The sequence below is a fragment of the Alligator sinensis genome, unplaced genomic scaffold (assembly GCF_000455745.1).
Source record: "Alligator sinensis unplaced genomic scaffold, ASM45574v1 scaffold76_1, whole genome shotgun sequence".
Lineage (NCBI taxonomy): Eukaryota > Metazoa > Chordata > Crocodylia > Alligatoridae > Alligator > Alligator sinensis.
This window is the reverse complement of record NW_005841865.1, coordinates 3,860,874-3,877,994: the sequence shown is the minus strand read 5'-3', so window position 1 is coordinate 3,877,994 and position 17,121 is coordinate 3,860,874. Positions and strand designations below refer to the sequence as shown.

Below are 17,121 nucleotides of genomic sequence, written 5' to 3'. Positions count from 1 at the left end.
TTCTTTCAGGACTGGATATAATTTTGTTTGGAGGAGAACTGCTATGTTGCTAGTCTTTATAGAATATAAATAGCATCCATCCATGAACATCCATAAGGTATTAAACAGCTAAATGTAGTAAGTCACCAATTTCTGGTTTTAAATAGAAACCTTTATTTACATTATTATTAACATTGAAACACAAATATCAGAAGAGCAGTAATACCTTACAACCAACCCTTTTATAAAATCAGCCCACCTGTTTTTTGCAATGTAGAGATGCAGATAATTTCTAGCAATACTTAATGTAAACTAAATTTAAATGCAATTCTCAATACTGTATGCCTTTGCCTGAGAATTTTTAAAAAAAAAATATTGCTCTCAGAATTACATGATTTCATAAATGCTGTATCATTCTGACAATCTGCATTTAAATCCAAAATAAAAATGTGCGCGCTAATTGGTAAAACATTCAAATAGTTTTTTCTTATAACTGAACAAATGCTCTTGATTTTTTTTTATTTTAAAAACCACAAAATTAGACTAAGACTGGATAAAAGCAATTAAGTTTATGAATTTTATAAAACATCGTTGATATAATCAAAAGGAAAAAACTGATAGGCATGTAGCAAGACTTTATGCTATGCAGCGTGAGCAGGAGATGGTTGTAGTATCAAACTGGTCTCTTATTGTTGAAAATAAGTTATACAGCTTTTCTTTAAACGTTCAGAAAACTATGCTGTAGAAGAAAACAGCTGGAGACACCAAACTCAAACATATTGTATGGATCATTTTGTTTATGGCTGTAAATACACTTTTCAATCTAGATGTCTTATTTAGAATCAGTGTTGCTATGAAAGGTCTCAATAATGCTAATTCAAAAAGTTTAAAAAGGCTTTATTTTTATCAAGTTTGAACTAAAACAAAATCTTTGGATTCAGCAAAAAGTAGATATTGGAAAAATTCAACATTCTAAAAGTGGATGAGGAAACGAGGATCCTTTGCAACATCCGTCAGGTACCACGTTTTAGAAGTATAAATAGAATCACTCAAAAAAAAGTTAAAAGGGGCACAATGTATACAGTATCACATATCTTAAAGATCTTACCTAGTCAAAGCACTCAGGGTTTGCAGTTTCCATCAATATAATGAACAATGACAAAATGTAAAAATTGTTCTATTCTGACTTAATTAAAAAAGCAAAAGAATAATTGCCTTTCAACTCCAGTGGGTTGCACTGACTCCACCAGTAAGCAAAAAACAAATAAAAAAGAGGATGGAGGGAAGGATGGCACGGAGGGAACAATTCCTAAGGCCTTTAAATATCATGCGTTACAACACAGGTGACCCAGACTAAGGGCTTGAAACAACTTAAATTTTCTCCAAATGTATATTCTCAGTGCCAGTTGCAGAGACTGGATTCCATAAGGAGTAGATTCTTATGTTCTACACGACCTGTGGAAGCTACAGGACTGTAGCTACATCTTCGGGATGAAAGTTAGCTGAATTTTTGCACTGAAAATTATTTCCATTAAAATGGAAGATCATGGAAGTTCATTCAAGTTTCTGTAAAACAAAACATGACTTCACCTTACAGTACCAAGAAGAAATAATCAAAAACACTGATTTTCATTCACTCAGGAGAAGTTCGGGTTTTTTCCTTTACACAGTGAACAGTAGAACATAAAGCACCATGTCTTAATTTCTGGTTCACCTCCTTAAGGAAGTTACCAGGTTGAATCATTGTTGTATCTGTTTAAACTGGAAAAACTGCAGTAGGACCTTTGCTTTTATAGAATCAAAAAAAAAAAACAAACCACAACAAAAAACCTGTCAACAAATCAGATGAAGAGATTTGTAACCAAACACTTGTGAATACTGATATTTGTTTATAAAATACATTCGTTACTAATAGAAAAAGAATCAATGAGGTGCAGACATTATTTAAAAATGTGGCTTAATATCTTTCTCAAAGGTTTTCTGGATGTCATGTAACAACTAAAACATATTTTTGCCATAAAATGTGATGGTGGAAAAATAATAACAACATTCTTCACAACAGACCAATTTCTTTAGAAGAACATTTAGGGTTCCAATTAACAAAACATCCTACAGTACAGATTTATTAACTAAAAAGGCAACATTACACACATGTATGCACACACACATGCGCACACACAAACTGTTGCGACAAGTCATGACAATTTAAAATCCAGAGAGTTTTGTCCAATCGCCCTATATAAAAAAAGAAATGTAACAAAGTGCTCACTTAAAAGTGAAGAAAGCATTAACCAACTGCTTAACCCTAAGCAAAGGATCTTTTTAAAAAGCTATATGTTAAGGATGTAAAATAAATGAAGCATCAAGGACCAAAGGAGGAAAATATTTGAGCTAGTTACCCACTCCAGGTCATTAAATTAAAAAAAAGTTAAAAGGTCTTCTATTTGGACCTCAACTAAGCTGAGTTTACAGAAATCAACTTTGTTAAATATTTAGCTTCACAAACTCTGCAAAAATGAGTTAGTGACCTACAAAAGTCATACATATAATACAATATCTTAAAGATCATATTTACAAAATTTATTCACAAAAAAGACTGCAAAATTCTGATTTAGACTGCAGTGCCTTGCCTTGAGTTTTCTGAAGTTCATTTTTAAAAAGATGAAAGATTATTGCTCTAATTTCCATAAACAGAAAACATTAATTTTGCAGTCTTTTCAATTAACAATTCTTAAAAGATTGTGTTTAAGAACAAGAGTACACCCTAACCTCGTATTTATTAAATCCTTATCAAAGATATTGCATTAATCCATTACATAGCCTTTTATAAAGTGCACTCAACTGCACATCAATATGTAAATATTAGTCGCAATTGTGTTTAAATAATTTTAATTTATTTTCTGTAACCCCTTGTCATCAACAGGAAAGATTTTGGAACAGTATGGGCCAATTCATTTTGTATTGCCACTTTGCTTGGGGAAATCCTGACTCCTGGGGGTAAGAGGTTAAAAGCAGCATTTATATTCAGGAATTAATACAAGAGTCAAGGCTAGGAACTACATTCTCTGTCAGATATTCTTACTAGAGAAATCAGAATTCTTATGCACCATGACCTTCTCCAGGCACTTTGGTCTGCCTGTAGTTAAAGGGCTTTGGATAGCTACAGTAAATAGAAGTGGTATATAAGGAGTCTACCCCATCATATTTACTAAAATGCCATTTCCAAATTCACATTTCTAGAGGCAGAGTGCCAAAAATATTTATTTATGACCATTGTTTTATACACCACCATATACAGTAATACAGAGACTCTGCTACTACTAAAAAAAGGTTTTTGCGTGAAGTCACTTCGGACATCTTGGTGATCAGCTGAAAAAAAAATCAGTTATTTCCATAAGGCCAGTACTAGTTGCCATGAGGAATACGTTGCTTTTCTTTATAATACTAGTGCATTGTTAATGTCGCGCATTCTCATTCGGAGATTGTGGTTTTAGATGTCAACAGTATTTCTGTGAGAAAAAAACAGAATAAATATCAGGAAAACAGTTGCTGAAAACTCCACACGCAATGCATTCTGAACCCGAAAGAATTCAAGGCAGTATCCTTCGCTGGGTTCTTAGAAATATCAGCACTTCTACTGGACAGAGCTTTCATCTTCAAAATGCTTTACAAGCATGACTAGCTAAACTCTGATAAGACATTTTTACATAATCAAATATTGAATTCTGCACTCTTGAAAATTAATTCCAGTAAGAAATTTGTCAATTTTGTTCAGTGGTATCTTCACTCCTATACTGATGCTTTATAGCTATGTAGAATTAGAACTGCAGCCACACAGGGCTGGAAGAGACCTCAACAGGTTATTGGGCCTATCCCCAAGTCGAGGCAGGGACGTAACCTATCCCTGACAGATGTGCCTGTAAACTGTTCTGAACAGCCTCCAGTAACTGGGATTCAACAGTAACCTGTGCCAATACTTTTCTATCCTTACAGTTTTTCTTCTTTTACCATTTCATCAAAAATACCTCTTGCTGTAAATTAGGCTCATTTATTTTTATTCCATCCTTGCTGGACATGGAGAACAATTAATTGCTAATCGCCTTATAATAACTTTTTAGATGCAATTACTCTTCTCTATCCCAACCTAAGTCTAACTCTTTCTTCATGGGCCAGGTTTTGAAAACTGCTTATTTTTGTTGTTCTCTTGGCTCTCCACAATTTGTCTGTGTCTTCCTTAAAGCATGGTACCCACAACTAAACGCTGTACTCCAGCCGAGACCTCACCAATGAGGAATACAGTGGAATAGCTACCTCCTGCATCTTGTGTATTAACGGAAGTGTCTTACATCCCAGAAAGTCATTCCATTTTCCACATACATCGTACTGCTGACTTAATTCAGTGTATGCTTCCCTGCAATCCTCAGGTCCTTTACAGCAGTAACACTGCCCTCCCAGACAGCTTTTGTTTTTTATTTGTGGATTGATTTCTCCATCTTAATTTCTATATATTGCAGCTGTCTACTGAATTTCAGACCATCTAATTTTTTTAGATCACTTTGAAGTCTAATCCTCTCCTTCAAAATACCTGCAGTCCCTCCCAGCTGTGCATCATCCACAAATTTGACAAGAGTACACATTATTCTGTCATCCAAGCGGTTACTGAAAAAACAGAATGGTACTAGATCCAGCACAAGCTCTTTTGGCACCACATTCAATATAACTGCTATTTTTCAACCAGTTGTGCTCAAACCTAATAGTAATTTAACATAAGACACATTTCTCTAGCTTGGTTGTGAAAAAATGTCATGCATGACTGTCAAACACCTCATTAATATCACTTCAACTATCGTCCCACACAACCACTAAGCCAATTACCACATTAAAGAAGGGACTTAGATCGGTTTACATAGACAAGTCCACGCCATTCATCATCACCACCTTAATACCTTTAAAGTGCATACAAACACCAGTATATTTCCAAGTATTATGGTTAGGCTGACTGGTCTTCAGTCCCCCAAGTCTCGCTTTTTACCCTCTTTTTAAAGGAAAGAGAAACGAATGTTTGCTTTCCTACCATCTTCTTGTTAATATTAAATTATGCCAAGCTGGTCATGATTAAGCTTTTTTGTGAAAGGTGGAGCAGCCTCCTTTTTATCATCCAGTAGTTGTTCACCTTTTCCATGGAGGTAATAGACATAAATTTTCCTTTGCCACCCCCCTCCCCGCTTTTCTCATTGCCTTTTATGTCCTTTGATACCTGACAAAAATCTCAACAGGTATGACTGCTGCTTTCAGTTTTTTAGCCTCTAGCACTTCTCCAGCTTTAGCTGCATGGAAGCACTCTGTGTGCATCTTGAGCCATACTCACGCTACTATTTGAAAGACAGCAATTAATCCACAACATACTGCCCAGCTTCAGCATCGTTTTAGTGTAATATCAGCAAAGACAGAGAACCTACTGAGGCAAAATACAACTAGATACATAAACTGCTTGGGGGCCACGGAGATTAGAACAAGTGTATGCAAGGAAGGAGATACTACATTACATTAACTGGGAAAGGAGGAAATAGAAAATATAAAAGAATCTTAGAACCGTTTAGACTTTTGGAAGTTGACCAGGCCTCTGACTCTCTACAGTTCTATCACCAGGGTGAATCACTGCAATCCTTTTACCTGGTCTGGACCCATAGGCATCCCTGACATAGGCATGGTATTAAGGTTCATTTGTCCAATATGGCCACCGGTACCATTCATGTGCATCATATTGTAAGTTGCAGGGGTCCCCTGATGGCTAAACTGCTGCTGTGAAAAAGAACTGGAACATAGAAAAAACAATTAAAATTCCATTAGTATTTTATTGCACAACCTTTTACAAGGGACTGGTATAGTATAGAGACAAAAAAGGAGTGAACAAATCCTCCTGCACTTGCAATGGCAAAACTACCGACTTTAATGGAGTTATAATTTCATCCCCGTTTCTCTGAAAGACGAGTGCTTCTAACAATGAGGGCCCTATGAAACATCTTAAATTATGCTCACCTGCTCCTGGCCATGGTTCCTGATGGCCAGCCCTTCATTTCAGGGGATTGGTACATTGGTGCTGTTTGAGGGTGCTGCATCATGGGATTTTGAGAGGGTCCAATTCTTGATGACATCATTGGGTTGGGAGGGCTTGAAACCCTACTAAATGCAGGATCTGGTTGTTGGTTTATTCCTTGCAAAACAAAGAATAGACATGCCACTAATTATCATCTTAAGGATGTCTAAGTCTCAACTTCTTTCACTGAAGGGAGGAAAAAAAATTCAAATACAACACGCGTTTGCAAGTTAAAGGTGATAAATCCTGAAACCTCAGAGATCTAAACAAATGTTTAAGGGCAATACACTAGTCTACCTTGCCCTACCTTTTAAAATTCACCACCACACTACATTATGCTGAAATGACATTTTACTTTTGCCTAAAATATCATCTGGCAAAATGATAGGGTGGCTTAATCCCTGCCTAATGCCAGAATTTATTCCACAGCAAATAGTTGTTATGGACTATAACTTAATTTTATAGTTAATGAACTATACAAACAGCAGGAGAAAGGTAACATCTTGGAAACAAACCCTGTCTGTAGATCTCACCCAGACTACAATGTATTTATGAACAAAAAATATTTTTGGTTTTATGTAAGTTTTCATCAATGTTTGGAAGTTTTCTTCCAATAATAGAAAAGTACTAGTGTTTTCTGATAGGATCTTTTTTATATTTTCCTCACAGCTCGTGTATATAAATTAAAGTTTCCTCATTAGTATAATTTTACAGCACCATGGATATTCATGAGACAGATTCTTTTAAATAATGGGTTAACAGTAATTGTAATATACAATCTCACTGAATCATTGTATTAGACAAGTCCACAAAAATCAATATCCCAGTATGGTATTCTTTACCGAAGAGAATATTGCAGAATGCTACTCAAATTGCTGTAGTGTTTTACAGCAAAAAAATTAGAACATGGATTTAGGATTGTCTTATGTTCACAAAGACGACATCTCTATTTCAAAACTGGATTTTGAGGACAGTCACATGAGAGCGACATACAAGTACAACATAAATTCTAATATATTTCCACTGTTTTCTTTGAATGGACTGCTAAATAGCTCTATGCTAAGCCAAGTAGAAATGAACCATTCAGATGAGAAAAGTACCAAAACAAGGAAGTGGGAAAGCAGAGTAATGGACTGATGCACTAGAAAATGACACAAATTAACTAACTACATACTGAACAAACAGCAAGTTTCTTGAGAGCTCATTTTACCATGCTTTAACTTCATATTAAAACGTTTATAAGGTAGTATAGTTTTCTGGGATAAATGAATGGGGAAGTCTGAAAAATATTATGTGAAAGTTTTGGCCCAAGATGTAAATAAGCTACATTCATAAATAGTCATTCTATGTGCACATCCTTCCTCCTAAATATCCCTATACTTAGATTTTCTACTGCCTGCAGGGGTTTAGCCATCCTGCACTTTCTAACTTAAACTAAATTTACTGTCTGGAGCTAAGGAATACTAAAGCTGTGATTTAAAGACAGCAGCCAGAGTAGAAAGCACTGCATAGCAACTGTGGTCACTGGAAGATAACCAAACAAGAGTAACGTGAATGCTTCTGTTTTGAACATTTGATACTGGATTTTCACATCATAGAATTACGTCTATAAAATAGAATAGAAATATGTTTGAGAAGTAACCAAATTGCTGTTTTATCAGTAACTGACAAGTAGTCAAGAGAATAGCTGAAGTGAAAAATAAATTTAAGCTATGGATCAGTAAGTATGCAGGCTCCTGCCTTCTTAACAGAAAGAGTCCTATTTAGTATCATTTAATCATGGGATATGTTCAGGATATGCTTAATCTTCCGTCCCTTCAGTCCTTCCCTTCCCTCCACACAGACACAACCACCTGCCCCAAATCTCAATGTTATCTGGAATATTTAAGTAGATAAGATCAATAAAAATGAAAAAGGGAAAATGGGATGAGGGAGGACAAAGTAGTGAGACATTAGTATTAGTACCGTAATTAGGTGGATATGGGAATTGCTGTGGAGGAACTTGAGCCATCGGGGGACCTGCCAAAGCACTATCCATGCTTCCTGAGGCAGTCACATTTGGTGGGGGACTGAAGGCCTGAGGTTGTTGCTGTTGCTGCTGCTGTTGCATTATCATTGCCATCCTCTGCTGTCTGATATGATGACTTAATAGCTCCCTGTTGCGCTGAGCCATCATCTGAGCATTAAGAAAACCTTGCTGCTATCCCACAAATGAACAAAAACAGCACATTAGAAGATATTTTACATGTAAAATTAAATTCATGCCAACCTTCCACTAATATACAAATGATAAAGAACAAATGCATTGCAGTATCTTGCTCCTGTTCTGTTCCTACAGGTATACGACCACTGGCAGACTGCATCCATGGCACAGCCTAATAGAATACAGGTGCTCGTGTTCATAAGTTGGCAATTTCAGAATTATCACAGATATAGCAAGAATCATTTTTCAGTGCATAGGACAAAACATCCTAAGGAACTGAGTGAAGGCTTGAATTCTAAAAGGGATTTCTGGGGAACATGTTTGTAGCCTGCCAGCTTTCAAGCATTCTGTTTTTGAAGAGTGAATGTGATAATTACTTACCTGTGATCCCACTTGTGGCTGCATAACTGGCCTCATCACTGGGGCAACAGTAGCACCTGGATTCTCCATTTTCATCTCAAGTGCTTGACGAGTCTGATTCATAAACTTTGAGAAAGACAGGTTAACAATGTATTAAGCTTTGAGTATCAGGTGCTAAATTAAGTTACAGCAAACTCCTTATTGGAAAAAAAAAAAGTTTCTGAAAACCCGGTTTTTAATTTGCATCTAGAAACCACAGTGGTTAGTAGTTTTTTTTACCTTGTTAGATACATCTGAAGCACACACTTCTGATCAGGTTTAAAGATGAAGTCCACCCACACAATATATTAAGCAGTCTGGTGTTAAATGACCTTTCACAAAGTTCTGGTAACAACACTTTATGCAAAGCTTAAACAAACCAGTTGCTGATTCTTGATTCTTGTACTGTTTATCCCAAATTATCTAACTACTAGGTTTTAACTTTTTCATCTCTGTTAAAACTATTATAATCAAAGAAAGTTCATAACAGCTGCTTCATAAAACCTATAGGTTGATTTAATACTATGAGACTGCCCAAGAAGGAAGATTAGGGGTAAGAAGCACTTACTATTATATTCTTTTACATTATACTTAACTCTCCAAGCCTCAATGGTCTGAAATTCCTTATTCTTCAGAACCTGGACATCTGTCCCCCACCCTCTTACACCTATACCATGGCAATAAGAATTCCCTCAATTATTCAGTACTTTCACTATTGAAAATGTATTCATTTTCTACATAAAAAAAGGATATTTATATTTTAGTCAAAACCAAGGGACATCCTTGTGAAAGCAAAACCTTTACCAGATTCATAAAATCTCTCTCATTTCTTACAGCATGCCCATTACCGTAGCACCTACAATGGATCAGATTCATATGGAAAACAAAACAGTTTTACGAACCACTACCAGTTACTTTTATTTAATGTCTTTAATGAGATCACATTACATTTGAATTTATTTGCGAGAAAGTCTAGGATTTTTCAGCAGATTAATTTCCCGATAAGATGAAATACCATGTATTTATTAAAAGCAAAATCCAGTAACATTTACTGTGGCCCTCACTTGCAGAAGAAATCCTTGTGCCCAACAGTTTAAACAAGATTTAGAACAAAAGCAAGACATTAAACATGGATGTACTGTATATTAAGGATATATTCAACAGTATTTTTTTTTAAATAGAAAAATTTGGGAGGGGTAAGGCTCTTGTGCTTCAGGGCCTAAACCATCATTTAACTGAAGGGTTTTAGAAGAAATAGCTTCTCTATCGTTGTCTCAAATTCCTTTTCAAAACTTCTTGCACTTTCCTGTAATTGCTGCTGTCAAGATGACTTGACTAGATGGACCCCTGTTTAAGCTGGAATATCAATTTCTATGTTCATCTTCTTCCTTTGAAGCAAGATGAGTATGGATCTCTCCACTAAAATAAAACACTCTGTCTTTGGAGTAAGGCAGAAATGTATACAAAAGCAAAAAGATTACCTGCTGCCCCTGAAGCCTCTGCTGGAGCTGCATTCGGAGTTGCTTTGGTGTATTGGTTCGGGGTCTCATCACACTTGCTCTAGGATGCACGTTTGGGAGTGGAAAATTGCTCTGATGGCTTATCTGATTCATCATTGAATTAAAAGATGGCTGCTGTCCTTGCATATTACTAAAGCCTCCTGGCACTGCTGTCCCCTGTCCCTGATAAGGCTGGCCATATAATGGAGGCTTCTGATCAATCATAACTGCAGATTCCTGACCTTGAAATGTATCTTGCTTGGGTTCCAAAGTTTGCCCCTTTAACAGACAAGAAGAAGGCCAAGAAAAATGCTGTGATTTTAAATATTCTCACAAACAGGAAGTGCTGAAATAACTGTAAAATCAACACAGGCTGTGATCATCCTTGAAGACTGATGATCCTTGCTTGAACAAAGCAGTGTGCTTTTACTGGGCTACTAGCTTCCTTTTTTTTTCCCCCCCCGCAAGGCAAATAAGACTGATAGAAGTGACTTTTCACCTCAGCTGTTTTACAAGAGTTAAATACAATAATAGCAAAAAACTAATCAATCCTTAGAGTCTTGAAGTTTAGTTACACGCTGAAGAATTACTTTGTAAAAAGTAACTAAATTTTTTGTTAGTCTCCAATTTCAAGATCAAGTATGTTCATTTTGCAAGATCCCCCACCCTGATTTCATAGAATCATAGAAAATTAGGATTGGAAGGGACCTCGGGAAGTTGTCTAGTCCAACGCCCTTCTCAAAAGCAGGATCATCCCCAAGTAGATCATCCCAACCAAGGCTCTAGTCAGGTCTTAAAAACCTCCAGGGATGAAGAGTCCACAATTAATCAGGGTAGCCTGTTCCAGTGCTTTGCTGCCTTCCTAGTGAGAAAGATTTTCTTAAGTTTTTCATTTCCAGCCATACAAATTCAAGTTGGAAGTGGAAAGCCAGGCTATACTATTTTGGGCTTCTACATCATTGCTAGTAAAACTGCTATCTTGGTATACACGAGTCAGAAGAATCCAACTCACTGTCACCTTTCTTTTTTCATGTCCTTGTGACAAGGTACTTAGCAGAATACAGATTTATCAGAATCTGACATGCCATGCCACAAGTGCTTCTGCTATAGCTTGAACTAGCGACCTCCAGGCTGTCAACTGCGCGCCTTAGTGCCTGAACCACCCAGCCCTTCTCCTGTCACTATGCTAATAAAAGTAAAATAAAACTCAGCATTTGTAAACGTTGCAAGACAGAAGTGAGAATTAAATTTCTGATACATACATATGATGTCTTCTTACTTACGGCATTTTTATAAAAGTATATTTCAAGGGCTTTTCGTACCAAGCTTAAGGAATGCTCGCTAGTGATTTTCAGAGAGTAAGGTTCAAAGAGAGTAAGGTTCTAAAAGAGTAAAGTGGAGAGAAGGAAGGAAAGGAGGTGCCAGACCTTTATTCATTTTCATTCCACATGCCAAGATCATCAGGAAACTGCAAAACAAATGGCTAAACGGGTCTTGTTACTTACTTGATTTACAAGATCAGGAATTCCTAATGCTCTGTCTATTTCCTCCAGTCCTGTGACATCTGTGTTACTCAGCAGTGTGTGCAGCTGATCTAAAAGAGCCCTTTCATCATTCTGGCCTTCCACATTAGGAGGCGGACATAAGAGATCATCCAAAGAACTTCTCACCAATTGTCTACAATTAAAATATTTCAGCCATTAAGTACTTATAAAAACATCCACATGGTTTTCATATAAGACAGTTCAGGTAAAGATATTAAACTACTTGGTAGAAGTGAGGGTTATACCTATAGTACAGAAATTCTACATATGGTGTTAGAGCCGAGTCCTCTTGTGGATTTGGTCTGTAAGTAGGATTTTAAGTCTAATACGTAGATCCTCAAACTCGGATGCTCCCAAGCCACTAGTCATCTAAGTTAACAACATTAATGTTCCCCAAGCATCTTCAAATTTTACTTCTAGGGCTGGAACAAGTGCCTTAGGCCTAACAAGTGATGAGGTGCTCAGTAGGGTAGCTCATGGATTATCTACTTCGCTATCTCCCCTGACATGCTTGATCTGAGAAATGTTTACAGGGAAACTGGACTCCAAAACACAGTGGTAGCTGCTACTTTCTTTCAAAATACTGCCAGATCAGTAGGTGGTTGTGCCACCCTACTCCCAGCTTATGCAATAGTTCAGGGGTTAGAGCATCTACAGTGTGGGACACCTGGGTTATACTCCTTCCTCTGTCTGAGAAAGTTTAAATCTGTATCTCCCACTCCCATAGCCTGGAGAGGGTTCCAGCCTCCAAGCTATGCATTATACTGTAATGGAATCTCTCTCCAAGCTTCCCTCTTGAAATTGATGCATGGCACACAGACTATTTAAAAGATTCTTTTGACCAGAGACAAGAGTGGTAGTGGTTAAGGCAACCTCAATTCTAGTCCCTGATCCAAGGAATATTTTACATTAAGTAGCCAGTGGATAAGATGCATTAACTTAGATAGCTCCCAGTTCCAAATACCACCTTTTCTTAATTCCATTCTGAGGTACCTAATTCTTCTTGTATATTGTACAGGGCACCCAGCCACCTAATTCCATGACAGCAGGCCAGTACTCAAGTCTCTTTGTGTAGTGTTACAAGATAAATCAGCTAGAACAGTAGTTCTCAACCTTCTGGTCCCGCAAGTCAAACGAATGGTGCAACTCCAATTAATGCTGCTCCCCTACCACCAGATTTCTGAGCCTGCTGACAACATGGAGGGGCTACTTGTGGCATGGTAGCTGCTATAAAATACCACAGTGTTGCAACCTCCAAAGTAAGGTGAGTATAGTGCACCTCAAAATCCTAGCCCCCACTGCCTTGCATCTTGGCTGGAGAATGGCTAAGGTACATCACCCTGACAGAAACGTACCCTCACTGAAACATTAGGCAGTCAGCAGCAGTTCATATCTGTTGCTTTCTGGCAGAAGCTATAACCATCAAGGCACTGAATGACAGGACTCAGTCTGGCATTTGGATTCTGTCTCAATGGTCTAAAGTGGGGTGGTAAGTCTTGAGCAACTTCCACTCCTCCACACTCTTGCCTAGGGTTACGTGTTGAAGGTCTTGGTGTGATGGTCACAGGACTCTGTACAAGTGGATTCATCAAGCACTCTTACACGTACACTATGATCTAGAGGATCAACGGTTGCCTATTCAATTTTCATATCATACTGTTACACCTGTCATTTTCCAGAAATTTGTCTCCTGTTTTAAATGCGTTTAATTCTTAACACTGAAAACACGTTACAAACATTCAAGCAATGGACATATGAATGGAAAGGTGAAGCTTGAGGTATAAAACTTCCGAGAAAATTGCAGCTACATACAAACAAGCAAGCTGTGCATTTAAAACATGAGAACTGAGCAGACTGCACTGAAACAGGCATTTGAAAGCATGAGAAAATCTGCTAATGCTGAAGACAGACTCCGAGATAGTTCACAACATTTTAAAATACTAAAGTTTGACTTGTCAAAGGTTAACCCATTCATGTCTTTGGCCTCAGTTGATTTACATTCAGTATACAGTCAGAGCACCAGTCAAGTAGTGCCAGTATTCTGTGGAGGCACTGATCCACTGTTGATAGGTGGGTGGGTGTGCATATGTGCGAGTTAGTCCGACTCTTAGAGCACTAGCAGTACCGAAAGTCATCTCTTTCAGTGAATAATATTGCAGTTTTTAACCAGTTCTGGTGGGAATGAGGAGTTCCATTCAAACTGCTTATATTTCAGCTATTCTTAAACCTACCTGCTTTGTGAACCTCGAGATCCTTGCTCTATGGCTAACATGCTATCGGGCCACGATGCTGGCTGGCTAGATGGTCCTGGTTGTGCATAAGGATTCCCTCCCATACCCATATTAATCTCATTGGGCCCTGTAAAGCAAAATGTATAATGTTACTATGGTTTAAAAAACAAACATTTTTCCTAGAATGCTATATAAAGATTTAAGTGATCTTACAGATCATTACATGTTATGCTACTACTTTCAACGACTTTGTATGTGTACGTGTACAGTGTTTAAAATATTTAGATTTAGTTAAGACCATCAGAGTTTGAAGTAGGCACAGGTTAGGGATATAAGTGACCCAAATCTATTGGCTTCTGACCTTAACTTCTAGCTTCAACCCTTGAAATGAGTATGTAGTGTTTTATTCAATTTTACCCACTCACCTTTCCACACTACCCACAATTTTGCTTTCATTGGACTGAGCAATTTGATGGTCACACATCATTTAAATCTCTGCTCTAAATATTCTCTACCGTGTGGGTGGTGTTCGAAGCTCAGCCAAATTCAGTGTATTCTTATCTGTAAGAATTAATTGGCAATACAATCCAAGGAAGATGGGATGAGCTATTCTAATAAGGAAAGGATTTTGGAATTGTCCTTTCAACAACCAGAGCTATGGATGCCAAACAGATAGTCTGTGTAAATAAATATGCATGTCCAGGGAGCAGTCTAAATATTTTAGGAAAATATTAGACATACACCATTCATTCTGCTTTAGTCCTAATAGAGTAACCACCTCAGACTTTCCACTACTGTCACTCTAAGCAAAGCATAGTCAGTTTCAATGATCAGTCTAACCCAATTAGAGGTGTGCTGAGTGGAAAATACAATCAGTGTAAGATCCCTTGTATTGATCTTCAACAGCTATGAAAAAGTTCAGAGGTTTTCAATAGCAGTTTGGACATATCAACATTTAAAACAGTCTTTTTTTTTTTTTTTTTATAATGTGTATGTAGCTCAGTTTCTTCTATATGAACATGGGCATTAGAAAGAAAACTAGTACATAAAGTCCTTAAACCCATAACTAATCATAAAGCAGCTCCTGGAACTTTTCTAACAAAAACATGCTTCAAGAAGTGGGAATATGCAGAAGCCTCCACATAAAAAGAATGTGGCGATTCAGCATAGCTATGTAAATATAAATACACTATAATTTATTTTGCATAACAGGAAATATGACACCACCAACACATAAGCAATCAAAAAATAACCAAGGTTTTATGACTTGTCAGTATGCAACATGACATCCCTTGATTTTAAATTATTACAGTCTCCCCTACCCCTAATAATTTGGCTGGGTTAGGGGGACACAGGAGCACTGGTGGGAAATCATAATAGTGATTTCAGTTGTAATAGTGAATTATCCCACAGGTGAATTAACCAGAGATTACTGTAGTACTTGCCACAAAAGGTGGCCTTTAGGTACAAAAGATGGTGTGATACTGAAATTAGGGTTGCGTGCGTACACACATTCAAATAATCTGGAAGAATTCTCCCAGGTTTGTTCACATGGTAGAAAAACTTGCCTAACCCCACATGTACAGACATTTAAATGCTGAGACCCTTAAGGGTGGACAGCTTGTAGTATTGACACCACGCAGCCGGGGATGGAGAGGCCTGTGCAACACCTCAGTATACTCTGCAGACTCCCTTAATCTGCCTGGCAACAAATGGCAGCAGTGCATAGAACAACCTTGATTGGCTAACCCAGACTGCCTACAGTGGCATCAGCATGTACAGACATTTATTCTCCCAGGAGAAACTCTCCTAAACTTAATTTAACCCTGATTGTTCCCAGATATTTTTCTCCTGGAGCAGCCATTTTTAGTCAGGAAAAATCCTGAACTTCTGCATATTCATAATCTCCCCTGGGAGAGCAGCGACTCTCCCGGGAGAGACTGAGTGTCTGCATGAGTCCTAAAAGTATATTTCTTATGAATACTTGATCAAGAAGTCACCGAGAATTTAGTAAGTAGATTTATACAAAGGTAAAAAAAAAAACCCCCAAAAAACAACTTACTCATATGAATCATCTGCTGTTGTAGAATTGGTCTTGTACCAGGTATGCTATTAGATCGGATGGGCAAACCAGGCACAGAGCTACCAATTGTTGGTCTGGGAAGGGAAGTATTATAATCTGCTCCTGGTCTCATCATTGAACTGGAGCTTGTAGGTTCCAATCTGTTAACCTTTGAGTTTGGTAAGCCCCAGTCACCTGCTGGGTGTTGATTCATAGTCATACTTCTGTTGGGTGCACCTGGTACAATGAAGAGCATATAAATCAATTTCTCCTGGAGATCATGTGATGTATGCTTTGGTTTGGAACCATTTATATTGCCTCCTTACCCTAAAGGAACAACTTCCAGCAACAGGAGAGCAAATTACTACACTAAACCATTAAACCATTAAACCTCATTTCATTTTACAAGTTCATTAATCTAGTCACATTTATTAATACCAATTACTGACATTCTCTAACCTGGTCATGCCTCTTCAAATTAAAAAAACACCACCACATTTTAGTATTTCAAGAAAGAAAAAAACATTTGCATTTTTCAACTAAGACAAAATCCCAGGAGTACACTTGGATGGGCTATAGTTACAGCCTAAATAACTCAAATTATGGATTAACAAGTCACTTGGAAGTCATTTTAGTAACTCAGATGCTGACTGTAGAAGATTAACATGCCTCATTTCTATACTCCCAAGTTTTTATTTAAACTAATTTTAAAATCTCAAAGTATTTTAAAGTTAATCATTTCACAGTTACAATGAATCTTTTTGTATATAATCAACAAACCTATATTTGCTCCAAAATTTTCCTGGCTTTCAATCATTCTTGAATTCCCACCCATCATGTTTTGCTTTTGTAACATGGAGAATGCATTGACACTCCTCACTGGAGGGCTTGAACCCATAGGTATAGGGCTGTCTAATGACATGGCTCTGTTGAAAGGAGGACGGGTAGCCTGCATGGACTGGGGACTTCTCATACCTGTTAAAGAATTAAAAGATGCTCGGAACTGTACATCCTTAACTTAGAAATAAAATGTACCATTGATGATTTAAGAAAGTTGCATCTACTTATGGAGACATATATTGCACATTTAAACAAGCCACGAAAGTT

At 37.4% G+C, this 17,121-nt stretch overlaps 1 protein-coding gene across 15 annotated transcripts in view; it reads right to left on the bottom strand.

Moving 5' to 3' along the window:
• Nucleotides 1-136: 136 nt before the first annotated feature.
• The window catches only part of NCOA3 (nuclear receptor coactivator 3), a 150,952-nt gene continuing 133,967 nt past the window's right edge, over nucleotides 137-17,121 (bottom strand). For 8 of the 15 annotated variants that reach the window (XM_025191662.1, XM_025191665.1, XM_025191654.1 and 5 more), the window contains 11 exons: nucleotides 16,795-16,989; nucleotides 16,015-16,251; nucleotides 13,953-14,079; nucleotides 11,683-11,854; nucleotides 11,461-11,559; nucleotides 10,160-10,456; nucleotides 8,661-8,765; nucleotides 8,042-8,276; nucleotides 6,019-6,193; nucleotides 5,653-5,794; nucleotides 137-3,488 (listed from right to left, as the gene is read on the bottom strand). In XM_025191662.1, the coding sequence (XP_025047447.1) occupies nucleotides 3,477-3,488; nucleotides 5,653-5,794; nucleotides 6,019-6,193; nucleotides 8,042-8,276; nucleotides 8,661-8,765; nucleotides 10,160-10,456; nucleotides 11,461-11,559; nucleotides 11,683-11,854; nucleotides 13,953-14,079; nucleotides 16,015-16,251; nucleotides 16,795-16,989 (1,796 nt within the window). In that variant the 3' untranslated portion in view covers nucleotides 137-3,476. The remainder of the gene's footprint in view (nucleotides 3,489-5,652; nucleotides 5,795-6,018; nucleotides 6,194-8,041; nucleotides 8,277-8,660; nucleotides 8,766-10,159; nucleotides 10,457-11,460; nucleotides 11,560-11,682; nucleotides 11,855-13,952; nucleotides 14,080-16,014; nucleotides 16,252-16,794; nucleotides 16,990-17,121) is intronic. The other 7 variants (XM_025191684.1, XM_025191712.1, XM_025191706.1 and 4 more) reach the window with 7 other exon arrangements.